Source organism: Rhipicephalus sanguineus, chromosome 5 (assembly GCF_013339695.2).
Source record: "Rhipicephalus sanguineus isolate Rsan-2018 chromosome 5, BIME_Rsan_1.4, whole genome shotgun sequence".
In the NCBI taxonomy this organism is placed as follows: Eukaryota; Metazoa; Arthropoda; class Arachnida; order Ixodida; family Ixodidae; genus Rhipicephalus; species Rhipicephalus sanguineus.
The window spans coordinates 191,621,718-191,638,823 of record NC_051180.1 but is presented as its reverse complement, the minus strand read 5'-3'; the positions used below and the strand labels follow the sequence as shown (position 1 = coordinate 191,638,823).

The following is a 17,106-nucleotide window of genomic DNA, read 5'->3' as shown; positions in this document are numbered from 1 at the left end:
TCGCACTTGGCACACTCTGAGAATCGTCTGAATTAACCGGCTTACGACCAAATATTACCAAATTAACGAGCATTTGGTGCCATTGAACAATACTTAGGCCTGCCGGGACAAGAGAATGCATCTGAATTATCCGATTTTCTGAATTAACGGGTGTCAAATTAACTAGCTTTTACTTTATTTGCATGGATCCCAAGGCATACGCATGAATGGCAGAGTATCTGCATCAGTCTTAGCCAGCAGCCACTGCTTGCAATCTTTGACCCAATCTTTGTCTAGGAGAAGTACCTGTTTGTCCAGCACTTGTTTTTTGTTATTGGTTCCACTGGCATCTGTTACGTCACCACTCACATGACGTCATAGTTTGAATAAAAAGGAGCCACAAATTGGAGAAGCTACTTTAGAGCTGACGCAGCAAGCAGTAACCACAGCTGATATGCTCACCTGTGACCTCTCCAGCACGGTGTCAAGGCAGTCATAGTAGGTGAGGTCATTGACTGGTTCGTTGGGCTGATCCAACATAGGGCGCATCATCTACACAACAGAAAGAGCAGAGTTAAAGACCTACAGGCTTAAGATGGGTCAGCTTGCTGTGGAGGCCCATGCATAAGATGTAAGAAGCATTTAAGCACATCTAATGGTTAGAATGTCAGGACATATTCATTAAGCTTCAATACCAATGTCACGGCCACTACATAAAAAAAAAAAAAGGTGTGGCCTGTTGCATGGCGCCGCAACGGTGTCATGGGCCTACTTCTCCACGCATTCGCTGTGGTGCTCAGGGACAGCTGGTGATGGAGAAGCACTTCCACAGTTGCGTTGGTATGCGCGACATTGACTCTAATCGGACGGTAAATAACGCGTTTTCTAGCTGTACATTAAAGCTGGAATATTTAGGTCATCATTAGAAATACTGACTAAGCCATAGACGCTTACATGTTTCTTCTGTAGAGTGGACCTCAGTGTTCTCTGTGGCGGTTGCCCGCATGATCCTATTGCGGGATGCGCAAGTAGGTAATGCACTTCTATCGAGAGGTTCTGCCTGAAACATTTTATCGCTATGTTTAGCATGCTGAACATGTTCAGCAGATTGCAAGATATGTCATCACAGTTCCCGATAAGGAATTCACTGAGCTGGGAGTGACAATGGCTAGCAGTCCGTCATCTCCGACAACAATTTATCATTACGCCTGCTCACTTGTGTTGCAAAACTCACCTGAATGGCGCGCACCGCACTGTCGCACTCTTTTTGTCCAGGCGCAGCCGAGGTGCACACATTCACAAGGTGGTTGATGCTCTCGGTGACGTTGCGGGCGGCTACAGCCAACTGGTTCTTGGCATTGGGGGCACTTGGGTCGGCCGCCACCGACTTGGCTGCCACCAGCAGCTTGCTCGACACCATCGACACATTCTTCAGGCTCACCACCATCTGGGAGCGCACCTATGTGCCCACACAGACAAAAAGCCCCATGTTCAAACGTGGTAGGCATCTAAATTGAGTGCCCTAGTGTTAGAGGAATATAAAACCTATTGCAAGACACTGCTACGTGGTCCCTTGGAAAAGCAATGATCTGTAACACTCATTGTGGATGGGCCAGTTGGTACACATCTGAGCATGAAACAGCATGCAAAAACGGGACAGCAGAGAGAGCACACAGACTGGCTCATTCTATGGTCCTGAAGTTATAAGAAGTTGACTACTTTGTTATAATGAGAATTTCCTTACACTGGCTTTGTTATATCGATGTGGAACAGAGGAGACTGTACTTGCAGCCATACATCTCTACCAATTAACTCACTAGCAGGGCTCATTACAAAATTTTGATACTTCAGGATGGCCCTTCTAAACTATGACTCGCTCTGTTGCCACCCATTATTCACATTGAAGGGACTTAATGAAACAGGACAGGTTCATAAACTGCCCAAGCCAAAAATACACAAACTAAAGGTAACATCAAGGACAGGTGCATTGTAAGGCTTTCTTTTGCCTCTTTCAATATGGCCAAAAATGTGCCTGCGTTTGAGGGCTGTCTATAGCAGAGCATGTGCTCGAAGGACAATACCTCTTGATCCTGGGTCTGGCCAGCCATCTCCATGCCACAGCCCAGCAAGCTGCCAAAGGCTGTCCCGAAGTGGCGCACAGACGATGCTAGCTGGGCAGTGTTGCCGCGCGAGGACTGCACCATGTGGCCAGTGGCTTCGTTGAGTTCTGCAGCAGCTTCGTTCAGGTTGGTCTGTAGCTCACTGTACGACCTGCTGCTGCTGGGGAACTCACGAGCATTCAGCGCCTGCATTGCATTCCAACAAAACAGTCTCGTACACTGAACGTTTTACGCATGAGAGGCTTCCGTTGTCGGCTGCCCTCAAGTGACCTTGAGCAAAAAATCCACCCCATTATCCGGCCACTCAATTCGAGAACAAAATGTTAACATCCGGGTGCTCAGCAGAAATGCATTCTCTGGCTGCTCACCCTTTGTACAGGACTGCATTACATATGCTAGTTACAGCCCAAACAAATGACAAAAGATATTGCTTCCAAGTTCTTCTCAGTGTTTGTTCACACTATCATTGAAAATGTAACTTCTAGTAAGCTCAAGTTTTATTTGATATTTACAACAGCAATGTTCGAAAGGCAGATACCTGGCAGCATACACAGACGATGCCACTGTGCACGTGCTTCCTGCTTTAGGGACTCACATAAACCAATTCCATCTTGTTTGCAATAAGATGAAGGATTATTACAGGTTTTTCACTTGTTTTGCATTATGGATGTGCGCACAACCAAGCAGTTTCTTTCTTCAGTGCGCGCATCCACGCAGTTCGCTTACGCTATAGAAGTATTGCGAATGAGTTCAGTGGAATCCTGCCAGGTGGAGGATGGGTTAAGAAAGGGAAAATAGTAGAGCTGTGCGAATAGCAAAATTTTGGGTGCGAAGCGAATTCGAATATTAAAGTGTGAGTGCGAATCGAATCGAATATTTTTCGAATATTTCTAGAATATTTTTCGAATACATACTTCGAAGCGAAATTGCAGTTAGAGAGGCTTCCTAAGCATATTCTTATGAGATAGCAACATGAAAGTGTTTCTTTTCACTAGGTTGATGAAGCACTGGCGGGGTGGTGTTGTTGTCTTATCAAGAATGAAGCAATGTAGAGGCCGAATTGTATTTATGCACATGATTTGGTGCAACCAAAGTGTTGCCGACAACATTTTACACGTGATAGGCAAAGATACAATTTCCTCAGCCTCTCCTCCTCTTTCAACTTCTGTGGAAGCCCAACTGATATGGCGGACAAGGATGTGCTCCCTTCAAGTCCGGAGTTCCAAATCTGCCTCGTAGACGTCGATATATAAGAACATCTGAAATTTTGGATGCTAATAAGCTTCGGCTTCCGATTTTTCGGACTTCCTGCCCAAATTCCAGGTCCAAAACAGCTATAATTGAGCCCCCACCTCTGCCACATCTCCATGTTGGAACCAGCGTTTCCTTGAGTTAATACATTTGCGACCGTAGCGGAGCTTGAAGGCCAGCTTTGCCGCAATACTGGGGTGTGATGAGGTGAAGCATATTGAAAAATCTAGGGACCACTTCCAATCGAACGTTGTGTCTTGGCAAAGTTTGGCCGTAACGGAGCTTGAAAGGCAGCTTTGCCGCAATACCGGGGTGTGATAAGGTGAAGCATATAGAAAATCTAGGGCCCACTTCCTATCGGACGTTGACTGTGTCTTGGCAAAGTTCGACCGTAACGGAGCTTGAAAGGCAGCTTTGCCGCAATACGAGAGTGTAATGAGGTGAAGCATATTAAAAATCTGAAGGGGTGACTTTCAATCGTATGTTGACTCTATTTGTTCTTGGGAAGTTCGAATAGTTTGAATAGTAAAATTCCACTGCGAATCGAATTGAATAGCAAACACTATTCGAAAAATATTCGAAATTTCGAATATTCGCACACCCCTAGAAAATAGTAAGCTTGTGCGAATTGTAAATTTTAGGTTCGAAGCAAATTCAAATAGTCTATATCACATATTATAAAGAAAAATGAGCATATTTATCATGACCCAACTAACCTGCACAGCTTTTCTTTAAAATTGAAACAAGGCATGTGCATATGTCATTCTTTTTGGTTCAAAGGAAGTGGAAGCAACTTCAGATAGTAGCAGGATTTGACTTGCGGTAGAATGCAAGTGACAACCTGTAAAATATATTACATTTTAAGATTTACTATACTGAGATCATATAAGCCGGTATAACAAGCTTTTAAACTTAAGAAAATGATGGATCGATGTGAGAGTAGCATGTAGATTTAACCTTGAAGTGGGGCTTCGCGGCAATGCGCATTTTTCCTGGAAAGGTGCATTCACGGCATAGCACCCCTCCACTGCAGTGAAACCATACCTTTACATGGGGGGTTATATGTGGACTAATATACATCTATTCTTTCATTTCGAATACTTGCCAATAATTCCCAATAATTCCCGCTGTACCAATTGAGCTAACCAGGCAGCTAGCAATTGGCAGTGCGAGGGCGAATTCACCGACAACTCGAAGCACATAGACATGTAGTATTGCAAATGAGTTCTACGGAATCCTGCAAGGTGGCAGAAGGATTACGACAGGAAAAATAGACTACCACCCGTTTGTAGCACGAAGCCACAAAGAAATCCACACGGATTTCTCAGAAAGCTTGTGGCTTCGAGCTACCAACGGGTGGTTGTCTATTTTCCCTTTCTTAACGCTAGGGAAGTATGCGCTGGTTGCTCTGCTGCAAGTGAGCTGAGCGGCGTACTCTGATGCGCTTATTTCTGTATGTCCGTGAATTACAACGCATCGTTTTTGAAAAGTTGTATAGGTAGATGCCTGTCGTACTGCTTACCGCATGTCTAATAAACGGCAGCTTCTCTACGTTCCAATAACCACGTCTTACTGCACATGTTGAACATTTTTATTGCACATTACAATTCTTTAGAGTGACTTATTCAGAGCAAAAACTTTGCGGTGACAATGAAGCAATGGCAATGTTTCTTATGTGTGCACCACTTTCATGTAAAATGCCAAAGTGATAAGATAATCTCGACCAGTTGAGGTCGAGATACTGCGCAGCATGGAGGCCCCGAGCATTTTGCCTCCACTGAAATGAGACGACTGCCACTGCGGGGATCGAACCTGTGCCTTTCGGGTTAGTGGCGGAGAGCCGTCAGCACAGATCCACTGCAGTGACAGCTGTGTGTGTGGCTCAGCAGTTGTTTTCCAACATGAATGCACCTGTGAGCTTTCGGTGATGGTGCGAATCACATCGTCCACATCCTTCTGGCCCGGCAGGCAGTTGATGCAAGCGTTGAGAGCTGCTGACACTGACTTGGCCACATGTGCCAGCCGCTGCTGCTTGTCCGGCTCGTCTGGCCGCAGCACGGCCTGGCGAGCCTCCTCGAGCAGTTGGCACGATCGTTCCAGCACCTGGCGTGCTGGCTCCACCAGACGCTTGGCCTCTCCGCTGGATGCCACCACACCGCGCACTGCTTCCACCAGCTGCTGCAGTGCACTGGCCGTGTCTCGGGCCGCTGTGCCAGTGTAGCTCTCGTTACCCTGCACATGTAAGAAGGCACATTTTCATGCCTTGCTCTGTTGCTCCACCATAGTGGCAATGGGCTGGAAGCCTCCCCGACCCACACTACTTTGTTTTTACGGTGAAAGCTGTTACAACAGCTAATTTTGGTGCCGTAGTTGTCTGCCACCGCCGGTGTCCGTAACTACTATCGTGAAATAAGAAAAAACGAAATCAGGAAATAATATCCAGGATCGAATGGGATTTGAACCCGGGCCCTCTGTGTGGTAGTCGAGTATTCTACCACAGAGCCACGCCGGTACTTGAAGCTCCCTCGCAAAAAGACCCTGTACAGACGTCATGTCGGGCAAGGAATCTCGTTAACATATGCATACCTGCCAAGTTTGGAGAAACTGAATCTGGGAGATCTACTCAAGGGGGGGGGGGGGGGGCTAAGGTATGCCGATCGCGGAGGGGGAGGGGGTGTACTGCAATAGCAATTATATGAACACTGTCAGCGGGATTTTGCGGTCGCCGCTGATCTGTACAGAGTCCAAACCGATAACATCGCTTACGCATCATCTGTTTCACGTGCGAGTGAAAGCGCGCTAGCGCTAGGGACGAACGCGGTTGAAGCAGAGACGAAATGACCCGGCCGTCACAGTCGTGCGAAGGGCACATGCGATAACATCGCTCCACGTGCGAGGCCTGTCGCCGCTTGCTTACCGGTTATTTCGTCGGGCAAGGGACCATAAGGGGCACCGTTCAGGCGAGGACGGTCGCGAGCGCTGGCGAACGCGCTATCTCGACAGACATCGGTAACGGCTACCCTTTTAAGTGCTGGACTGCGGCGCAAAGTGCACAGCTACTTCATGTGCAATGAAACTGAGTTGAACCTTTCTACCGTCGTAAAAAAAAAGAAGAATCCTTTCTACTACGTGGCCAGACAACTTTGCTCATGTGGCCAGACAAAGCACTGGACGCGCGGGGCAAAACTGGATTTCCGGGAGATTTTCCTATGACCCGTACAACCGGGAGAAACGTTCAAAATTCGGGAGTCTCCCGGGTAATCCGGGAGACTTGGCAGGTATGCATATGTGATATAGCATGGTAGAAGAGTAAGATAATAACCAGGCGACACCTGCGAATTGTGCAACAAGTGGGTTGTTGAATGCTTCCGACGGATTACAAAGGGCTCAGCCGCAATTCTTCATCGTCATCAGCCACAGCAAAAACGAAGTGCATATAATGCCTTACAGATGTGTAGCGGGTACCATGCTTCTCCGCAGAATGACGAATAATGGCATAGTGGACACTTCCCTACTTCAAAAAAATTATGATGATTTATGATGTAGTGGGCACCTTGCAAGTGTACTAGTAATATTTCCCCCAAGATAGTCTAGAATGGGCTCTAGAAAGGCCACTCTTCCAGCTTTCTCTGTGACTGTGCTGCATCTTTTGCGCAGGCCTGGCCATTTTCCTCCAACAGAAATTTTAAAACACTTGAACACAGTCCCAACAGGAATTAAAGGTAAGGTGAAACCTCAATATAATAAAATAAAAGAACATCACAGAATTATTGGAAATACCAAAACTCTGCACATTTTAGAAAGTATTCTTAATGTCAAGAAAAGCAGTGAATTTATTTTCCAAGAAAATGTTGAACACAAAGCTTTATCATCCCCCTCAAAAAAGAAAGCACACACAAAAAGGGGGGTGCTGGTGGCAGGAACACATCGGCTGTTGAAAAGATTCAAACTCTGTTTTATTCTAACAAAGTTCTCACCCCCATCAAAATCAAATAAATGTGGCACTGCTGTGTTATACATTGGTTGATCTTTGTAAACACCATACCATGGAATGAATACATGAAAAATCACCATGTTAAACTATTATAAGTTAACTGTTTGGTTTTGCTGTAATCACCTATACTTTCCTTACATCTTTGTAGGGCTTGACATAAATGGCTCATCTGCTACTACTTTGCACGAAACAAAATATCTCGTTCTCAATCCACATTGGAATACAACCAGAGCAGCCCTAGTGTGCGCTTTTAAATGCTGTGCTCACCTGGGAAGCAGCGGTGAGCAGCTGGGCCATGGAGGATCCAACCACCTTTGACGTGGCACCCAACTTGAGGGCACACAGCTCACACTGGGAAACGGAAATATTTTGCAAGGAAATATTGAAAGAAGAATACATGCAAAAGATGTGATGACCATACACAACTACACACAATACTTGTTTGTGCTCATCCTAGAATGTCACAAGCGCAAATACAGTGCCACCCGGATATATCTCCTCACAAGTAGAGCCCATCTGATATACAGAATGCTACGCCCCCCTTCATGTGCATGCACAGCTAGCCAATCACTTTGTACATCACTGGAAATATCCTCGCTGGTGGCACTGTTGTGGAAAACGCTTTAAATCCGCACACTGAATGTAAAGGTCAGGCTATGGAGTCGAAATGACCAAGCTGCGTGTCGAAACGACCGCATCTTGGTCTAACGACCGAATTCAGATCTAGGACAGCTGCGTTCAAGGCGGCCGGCAAACAGTATAAAAAGCACCCAGCAAGCGTACGCTTCGGGCACGACAAGCTGGCTTCATGCCGCATGGTGTTTCAGGCCACAATCACTTGGACGATCTGGTCATGGCTCATCGATCCAGGGGAGCTATTTTGTATGCATTCTGTGATGGAACGGAACGTCATGAGAGGGAGCAAACAGCCAATTAGGAGAGCTGAGAAAATTCAGAAATGTCTTTAACGCATGGAGGAATTAATCTAGCTGAACATCAATATTGGTAGGAATTGTTTTTCAAAGCTCGAAATTGAAGAGGGCGATGACTTTAACAATTTATCTGTGTTAATGTCTTCTTTGGGCGCTAGGTGGGGTCGCAAGTTCACGAGACATTCGGTGGTGGGAGGCTGGATGCAATTTTCGCAAACTGTCGGCGCGGCATTGGATTAAGTGAGGCCCATTGCAGGTAAATTCAATTCTCCGGCCCCAGCGCCTGAGTGTCGATCCAATCCAAGTGGTCCAGAGACCGTTCTGTATCCATCCTATCCATGGAGGAAGGAATACTAAGGAAAGGTCGTTACGTCACATGTTTTGAAGCTGGTATGGGGGAGGGTAGAGAGCTCCTCCTCGTAAGGTTGGTCATGCTTCGGCTCACTTGCGCATGCGCAACTGCCGCCACGGTGGGCGAGGAGCGAGGCGAGCGTCGAGCCGCCGCCAACTGGCAGACGAGCCTGAAAAGTGAAACTTTTGTGCCGATCGAGAACAAACGTGCTGCGATGCTCACTTGTAGCGTGCCTGGGTGCCACTCACAGCCTCATTACATCCCATATTGTACTTCTCCAATAAATTTGCACGGCAGGATAATCACCGCGGAGAGCTCGGTTTTTTCTGCGGAAATGGTAAGTTCGGGGTATGCAACAGTGGCATCTGAATTGATCTTGTTAGGCAGGAAGGTGATGCGCCTCCGCTCTATCCTTTGACCGTGTGTGGCATTACACGTTCGCACGAATGTCGTGCATGGCACTCGAGCCAGCAGCACGGGTCGGTCGACCGCGACCACATCGAAGAAAACTTGGCCGCAGATAAATTTCCCAAGCACAAACGTACACAGGATGCGAACAATTCAAACGGCTTCGCAAATCGCCTTCAAACACTATTGGGTCAGGCACGTCTTTAATTCTTGATGCTGAAATCTTCGGTGAGCACACCGGGCCACTGCTTTCTAATCGTTTAGACCATCCATGAGCAAGACGACGGCGTGACCAAGGAATCCCAGAAGCCATTGCAAAAGCACGTGACTTCCGCCGCACTTTTTGCAATGCAGCTGGGCGAGTGAAAACCTCTCCTCAGTTATTTCCTTCCTCCATGATCCTATCGGACAGAATGGTTCCTCCATCCGTTCTGTGCTCGTTCTTTGCTAAAATGAATGACAGCAGTGCACAGGTCAGCAAAAAAAAGTGGAGCTAACTCAGACTCACTCAAAAAGTGTATTTTCTGCTTAGGGCTCACTCAGACTCAGACTCACCAAAATATTACTCAGCCGGATTAACTCAGACTCATGCTCGTGGCTCGATCTGAGTCTGACTGAGTCTGAGTGACTCCCAAGTCCGTTAGCGTATACTAATTAGCTTTTTCAACCATGGTGTCAATGCTCTTTAATGCCAATATCTCAGATAATCAGTGCTCTACGTGGCACATTTTGATCTCGTACTTTTAAACACGAGTTATCACTGGTTGCGATCTATGAAGGACTATTTTATTCAAAGACACAACTCAGATGAGATATTTTCATCAGGAACTTAATGTGTAAGAGTTTTCAGGGGAGTCAAGGCACTCTTGCCCCCACCACCCTCCGTAACTCAAGCCCTTGATCAATCAATATTGAGCTGGCATATGAACGCCAGTGCATTGAAGTGTGTGTGAGGAGACATGAGTATAAGGCTGATAGCAATGCTGAAGTTGAGTAGTTAAGACCACAGGTCGGCAAAAAAAGTGGAGCTAACTCAGACTCACTCTAGAAATATATCTTCCGCTTAGGGCTCACTCGGCCTCAGATTCATCAAAATTTTTCTCAAGCAGACTCACGGCTCGATCTGAGTCTGAGTGAGTCGCTTCATCAGTGAGCTTGGCGACCTATGCACAGCACTGCCTTTTCCGGTTGCTATTCTCACGTCTAACTGTCAGGTGAGTCTCGACCAATCCCGTGCGGCCCCCTCTCGTCCTCTCGCGACGTTTTGTTCTGTTGTGTCACAGAACGTGCACAAAATAGCTCCCGAGGCCACATTCCGTGAATGTGCCTGCCACTGACCATGCTGAAATCGACACATCATGCGCTGGTTCTGGATGGAGCGTACCCGTCCGTCTGGACACCAAGATCTACGACCGCTGCACTCAAGGCGGCCGGCACGCAGTATAAGAAACAGCCAGCAAGCGCACACTTCGGGCACGACATCACACCAGACGAGATGCCTCATGCCGCTTGGCATTTCAGGTTAGTTACCTAAGCAACGTCGCTTGTGTAGCAACTGCTGTCTTCTAGCGGTGTCATGCCCACGTGCTCTTGAAGACATAGTAAAGTGAATGTCTGCGTTTTCATTTGGCTTTTGTTCTTGCTTGCATAACATTTTGCTCCTGCTTGTTGGCGATGTTGAGTCAAACCCAGGTCCCATGTCAAAAAGCAAGGCTAACGCTTTTGCCACGGCACTAGATACTACCCACAAGCTTGAAGAAGGACACGTTTCTTTACTAGAAGAGCTCAAGAGCACCAAAGAAAAGCACGAAGCCTATGAAGACACTCTTAGAATACTGAGTGCTAATGTTGCAACCTTGGAAGCAGCAATTGCTTTGCGTAGCACAGCACAGAAAGAAAAAAAATAACGAAGCCATGTGCGTCTTGGATCAACCGACAGCTATTGCATCAAGATGTGAGGATGTAGAAAATAGGATGCGACGCTCAAATCTTGTATTTTTTAGGATAGATGATGAGTCAGATGAAGACTGGGCACTGTCTGAACAAAAAATAATTTAATTTTGTTTGAAAGAATTGCAGATGACTACTACTAGCCCTCAGTTTGAGCGTGTTCACTGTTTGGGAAAAAATAGCACAGAATAGCGAAGGCCAATAATTGCTAAGTGAACCTACTTCAAGGACAAAGCAGTCATCCTATCAACGAGTCTTGCAAAGATTTCTCGCCTGCAACGTGGAAAGCGAGGGCAAGACTGATAAATTTTGCAAAATTGCAGAAACAGAAGTACAAGCCGCCAGTTGGCAAACTGCACAAGGACCTATATTTACAATGTCGCTACTGATACTGTCATGCAGTTAAATCAATAGTTCATGCGCACTGAGCATGTGCATAACCTGAAACAACCAAAACCGGTCATGATGTCTTTGGCCTTGTCAATATTCGAAGTATATTATCTAAATGTGCTGAAGCTTCATCTTTCCTTGAAGAAAATGATTCTGATGTCATCGTTTTCACTGAAACGTGGACACATCCTGACACCTATGATTGCCAAGTTCTTCCCAGCTCCAACTCACATACAGGCACAATCGCATTCATAGGCAAGGTGGAGGCATTCTGTTGGGCATTAAAAAATTGCTATTACAGTAGAACCCCGCTGTTATGTTCCTCACTGCTGCGTTTTCCCGGCTGTTACGTCGTTTTCCGCCGGTCCCGGCATAGCTCCCATAGGATACAATGTACAGTCTACGCTCGTTATAACGGACCCGCATTCAACGGACTTTCGGATACAACGGACCATTATTCAGCCTAAGTTTGGTCTGTGTATTAAATTAATGGAGCGAAGTTCGGTTTTAACGGACCGCGATACAACGGACTATCGGCTACAGTGGACGAAATTACCGGCACTTTTTGTCGCAATTGGGCGCATAAAGCGGACTTTTGCCATGTTGACGCGGGCTGATAACAGACTTCACCACGCCGCTCTCTGCGAGCTAAAGCCACGGTAATTTTAAATGGCAGCTGGCAACATTGGTGGCTTCCGGCCAAGCCAAGCCTCCAGCCAAGCCAGTCTGAGAGCACGTTGGCGACTTTGGTTATGCACGGACGTAGCTAGTTGACGCTATTTTGTCGTTGTGTTCCCGTGCTTGACTGTTCTGTCTGTTCGCAAATGTTGAGGTAATGGCCTCCAGAAAGCGGAAGCAAATATCGATGGCCGACAAGCTCAAGATAGTAAACGCGGTCGCTCACGGTGAGAAGCAGGCGGACATCGCAGTGTTGAAGTGTTGCAGCTGAGTGAAATGCGGCGCAAAGTGATAACAGCATCGTTAAGGGTGCTCGCCAATCGCTGATCACTAATTTCTTTTCAAAGTAACTGTAAATAAAAAGTTTGTGTTTTGTATTAGGTGTTCGTCACTCATTGCAGTAACGTTGTTAGACATCGCGACCTATGTTTTGAAAGCAAGACGTTCCGGTGCTCCGAGCAGGTGAGTTCTGCTGTCAAATTAGAATTTTAATGCGAGAGGTTCCTTGGTGCTGCTCAGTTCAGAACTCTCAGATGAACTTGGGGCCGTCCGGCGATCCTTGGAACGGAGGGGGAAGGGGGGGGGGCTGCGCTCCCGGCAATAGGCGTCCCGGGACCACTTCAGCAGATATGCCTTCCCGTCCTCACAAATAAGAATTTATTCGAAGCCGATCAAAAGGAGCGTATGAAAAAGCCTACTAGAAACGTTTTATTATCGGGCTAAGCTTCGTTGCTGAGCAGGAGCCACATGGCGTCCCTGCATCTACTGTAACGGCACTGCGCTGCAATTTTGTTAATAACCGTTGCTAGTGATTAAGTCTTTTGTAAACATGCTGGCGAATGCACTCAGCGTTCACCAGCAGAACTAGCCTGCTGCTGAGCGAAATCGGAGCGATCGTCACACGGTAACGCAATCCCCCCCCCCGCGAAGTTTGGATATTACGGACTTCGGATAAAACGGACTCATTTTGCCGGATTATGATGGTCCGTTGTAACGAGAGTAGACTGTATTGGGAACCCCGCTGTTACGTCGTAACTGTCGGACCGTTCCCGTATGATACGTCGCGAAGTGCGCTCGGAGCCGACCGAGTGACTACCAAAGAGAGCCGCCATGGTGCATTTTCACGCAGCTTGGCCTCGTTTGACCGTAATATTAGCCGCATGAGAGGCGCAAGCAACAGAATCTTTCAATTGATGCAAACAAAAGCATGGCCTTCGAGATTCAAATTGCAAAGATGGCGTCTATGACGTAACTGCTCGCGAAAGCAAGGCCTTCGAGATTGGCATTTACTATTGACAAAAGCATAGCCTTTGGGATTTGTATTGCACAAACATGGCGTGTATGACGTAATTGCATGCGAAAGCAAGGCCTTCGAGATTGGCATTCACTTCTGCCATCGCGTTGGCGTAGACTCATCATCATCGTTATTTGTCGGAGAGCGGGAGGAGTTCGAGCTGGTTGGAGCTCGCACGGTCGTGCGTGCGGTTCGCGGTCGGACTCGCTGCGCCGGTCGTGATTGCGTGTGCTTAGTTCTTTCATGCCTACAGCTGTTGGTGTTAAAAAAATCACATACATTGATTACATTTCTGTGGATGAGGCCGTCCTAAGCTCCGCGTTTCTATCCATCGACTAGATCGCGGCTGAGCGCGCCAATTTTCGTGCTGCTCGTAAGAATTGAAATAAAATTCTGTACCACTAAATATTTCGCCGTTTTTCCTGTTTTTCGGCTCTTACGTTTCCCGTCTCTTACGTTTATTTCCTACGATCCCTTCAAAAACGTATCAGCGGGGTTCTACTGTAATACAGATTCTGATTTGGAAATCGTATGAACAGCTTGCATTACATGTTCCACCAAACTATTGATAGGCAATTGTAAATGAACACCAAACTCCAATCACTCCTTTTCATATAAGCAGCGTGAAAGTATTACGAGGGCACTAAAGCTCTAACACGCAGATTTCACTTATCTACTCGGTGACTTCAATTCTCCACAGATTGACTGGACACTGCTAACATCCCCCTGTACTGTTTCAACGAGCTTCATTAACCTGACTTTAGATTTCAACTTATTTCAACTAGTTACCCAATCTACCTGTGATCCCAATATACTAGACCTCATCTTTATTAATAATAATAATACCTGGGGTTTAACATCCCAAAACCACGATATGATTATGAGAGACGCCATAGTGGAGGGCTCCGGAAATTTCGACCACGTGGGGTTCTTTAACGTGCACCTAAATCTAAGTACACGGGCCTCAAACATTTTCGCCTTCATCGAAAATGCAGCCGCCGCGGTAGACCTCACCTTTACCACAGCTCCTGATAGAGTCGGTAACATAACTTACTTAGATGAACTGAGTGATCATATATTACTTTAAATCACTATTAACATTCCGCTTCCTTTCACTGGTGTCAAGAGAAAAAAGATTGGTGACTATAACAGAGCTAATTACGATCGGTATTAATGCCAAACTTCAAGTCTTTTGTGATAACATCCTGATGCCTGCAGAAAGTAACTGGGTTCTTTTTAGAGATAAGCTCACAGAATTAGTATCCAGCACGTTCCACTTATCACCATATCTGATAACCCTACCCCTTGGTTTACGAGAAAGCATCAGCGTATGAGAAGAAAGAAATGGTGACAGTACAATGCCGTGAAGCATGAGTGTACGCCAGGTGCCTGGGATTATTACAAAAACTACCTGAAATCATGCTGTTCTGCTCTTTGTGATGCCGAAAATAAGTACTTTTCAAATGACGCTGCTAAAGAATAAATCAAGCAAATTCTGAAAAACGACAGGTCAACGTAGCTTGAGTAACAATATTTTGATACATACCGCAAACAGCACACCATGTTCCAATGCTGACACTCCGACAGCATTTAACTCAATTTTTACGTCTATTTTTGCCAAAGAAGATAATTCGAACATCCCTTACGTGCATGATTTTCATTACCACTACATGGCGCCAGTTGAACTTGGCATTGTACACCTGATGAATAACCTTAAAGTGGTTGTGCTGTGTTTCAATGTGTTCAAGAACCCTGTTTGATACCTGATAAAGTGCAACATGTGCAGTTTCGCACACACAAAAATGCGAACACACTTTGCTCCCTCTGAGCAGTTCATTATTTCGATTTGATTTCATGGGTCTTTCTGATACCTCACTGAAGTTCAGAATATCCCAGGCTCTTCATTCGCCTCCATGCCTAGGCAGTTTGGTGCACGAGGCAGACGAGTTGGTCTATTCGTGAATGTTAATATCAAATGTGACCTCATTCATCAATACTGCTACCCTTATCAACATGATTTTGACTTTTTTGCAGTTAACTGTTGTTGATGTTCTTATCCATTGTGTTCTAAGCCAAAATGTGCAAAACGTGCATTATGCATAATTTTCCAGTATGTATTATAACTGAACAGCTATACAAAAACACAAAAACAATCGTGGAGATTTCGACACAAACTCCCTAAGAAACGAAAGCAATGAATACTTCCACTTTAAAATTTGCAATGGTTTTTGTAACATCGTTACTATTATTATTGGTACTTCAGAAACATCAATCGATCATTGTGATATGTCAAGTGCGTGTTCAAAATGTATGCAATGTGAAGGAAAACAAGGCGTAGGTGACGAAGCAATAAGAAGCACGAGCCTGAAGCAAATAAACAATAAATGAAAAGATCTGCCAAATCTAGAAAGCCCACGACCAAAGGAACCAATTGGGCGGAACCACAAAGCTCCAGGTCAACTAATAATCACAACCACAAGAATTTGCGTGAACTCTTGTGGTTGAGAGGCATTGTTTTGTGAGGCAAAGCCAAGCTCCATTTTGAAAAGCAATTCCCATGCCCCTCCAATGCTCCTTGTATGCGAAGTGATGTAATCTTGCCTATGGGCAACATTACTTTGCACCAACTTCGTCGATTGGTCCTCTGCACTACGGTGATATGGTTTTGGCTGTGCATTTACCACGCTTCACCGCGCCGACAGGCTGACCCTAGCGCCACTCCGACACAAGCGACACGTCGGGGAATTTTTCCTTGCTCGGTTGTTGGCTGCGTGCCGATGACACATTTGCTGACGTCGTGTTATGTTGCCGAAGTGAGCGCAGTCACAACAGTGAGCTACACGCCTACCCTTCTGGGCTGTGGAGAAGGGTAGGAAGGCTGAGCGAGGAACTTTGCAAAATTCTTGTGGTAGCACGTTCACATTGTACACGTACGTAGTTAATTCTTCATCACACATTTTGGACTGCGGGGTTGCTTAGTAGCCTTTTAAGAAGTAGGCGGCAGGGTGCATTAGCGAACCTTCCGTCCCTCCGCACTCGAATGAATTTAGATACCTCGACGCGCATGTCAGATAGCAAATCTGTTGTCATACAGTCGCCAAATTTTTCGTAGTCCAAAAATTTGGACTTGATGGACATTTCGGACTTCATAAATGCACCGTCTAGGTTCCCATAGCACTAATACATTTTCGTGACCAATTTTTCGGACAAGATTATGCCCAAAAATTTGACTCTTTAGACTAACTTGCTTGTTTCAAGCAATACCGCTAGATTGGCTCGATTTTGAAAGCTGCCATGTTGGATTTTCCACTGGCTTGATCAAGTTTGGCTTCCAGTGGCCAGTTGTGTAGCCTCCAAGATTATAATAATATCTGGTGTTTAATGTCCCAAAAACATGATATAATTATGAGCGTAGTGGAGGGCTCCAAAAATTTCGACCACCTGGGGTTCTTTAACGTGCACCTAAATCTAAGTACACAGGCCTCAAACATTTTCGCCTCCATCGAAAACGCAGCCGCCGCGGCTGGGATTCGATCCCGCAACCTTCGGGTCAGCAGTCGAGCGCCATAACCACTAGACGACCGTAGGGGGAAACCTCCAAGATTGGGAGCACGCACAATCTTCCACTTTCAGAGGCCATGCCTGCTCTCCCTTGGATCACAAAGTGCTCTAGGGGATGCAAAATTTTCTTTTTTTGATCGCCAATGCACTGATGACATTACTGTAGCCCAAATACAACCGAATCTGCTTGTCTGCAA

The 17,106-nt window shown here is 46.1% G+C and overlaps 1 protein-coding gene across 1 annotated transcript in view; it reads right to left on the bottom strand.

The window, feature by feature from the left end:
• The window catches only part of LOC119394536 (talin-2), a 612,547-nt gene that overhangs the window by 223,229 nt on the left and 372,212 nt on the right, over window positions 1–17,106 (bottom strand). Inside the window, exons 29-33 of the mRNA XM_037661859.2 lie at window positions 7,612–7,695; window positions 5,262–5,582; window positions 2,061–2,285; window positions 1,214–1,438; window positions 442–531 (exon numbers count right to left, since the gene is read on the bottom strand). Coding sequence (XP_037517787.1) covers window positions 442–531; window positions 1,214–1,438; window positions 2,061–2,285; window positions 5,262–5,582; window positions 7,612–7,695 — 945 coding nt within the window. The remainder of the gene's footprint in view (window positions 1–441; window positions 532–1,213; window positions 1,439–2,060; window positions 2,286–5,261; window positions 5,583–7,611; window positions 7,696–17,106) is intronic.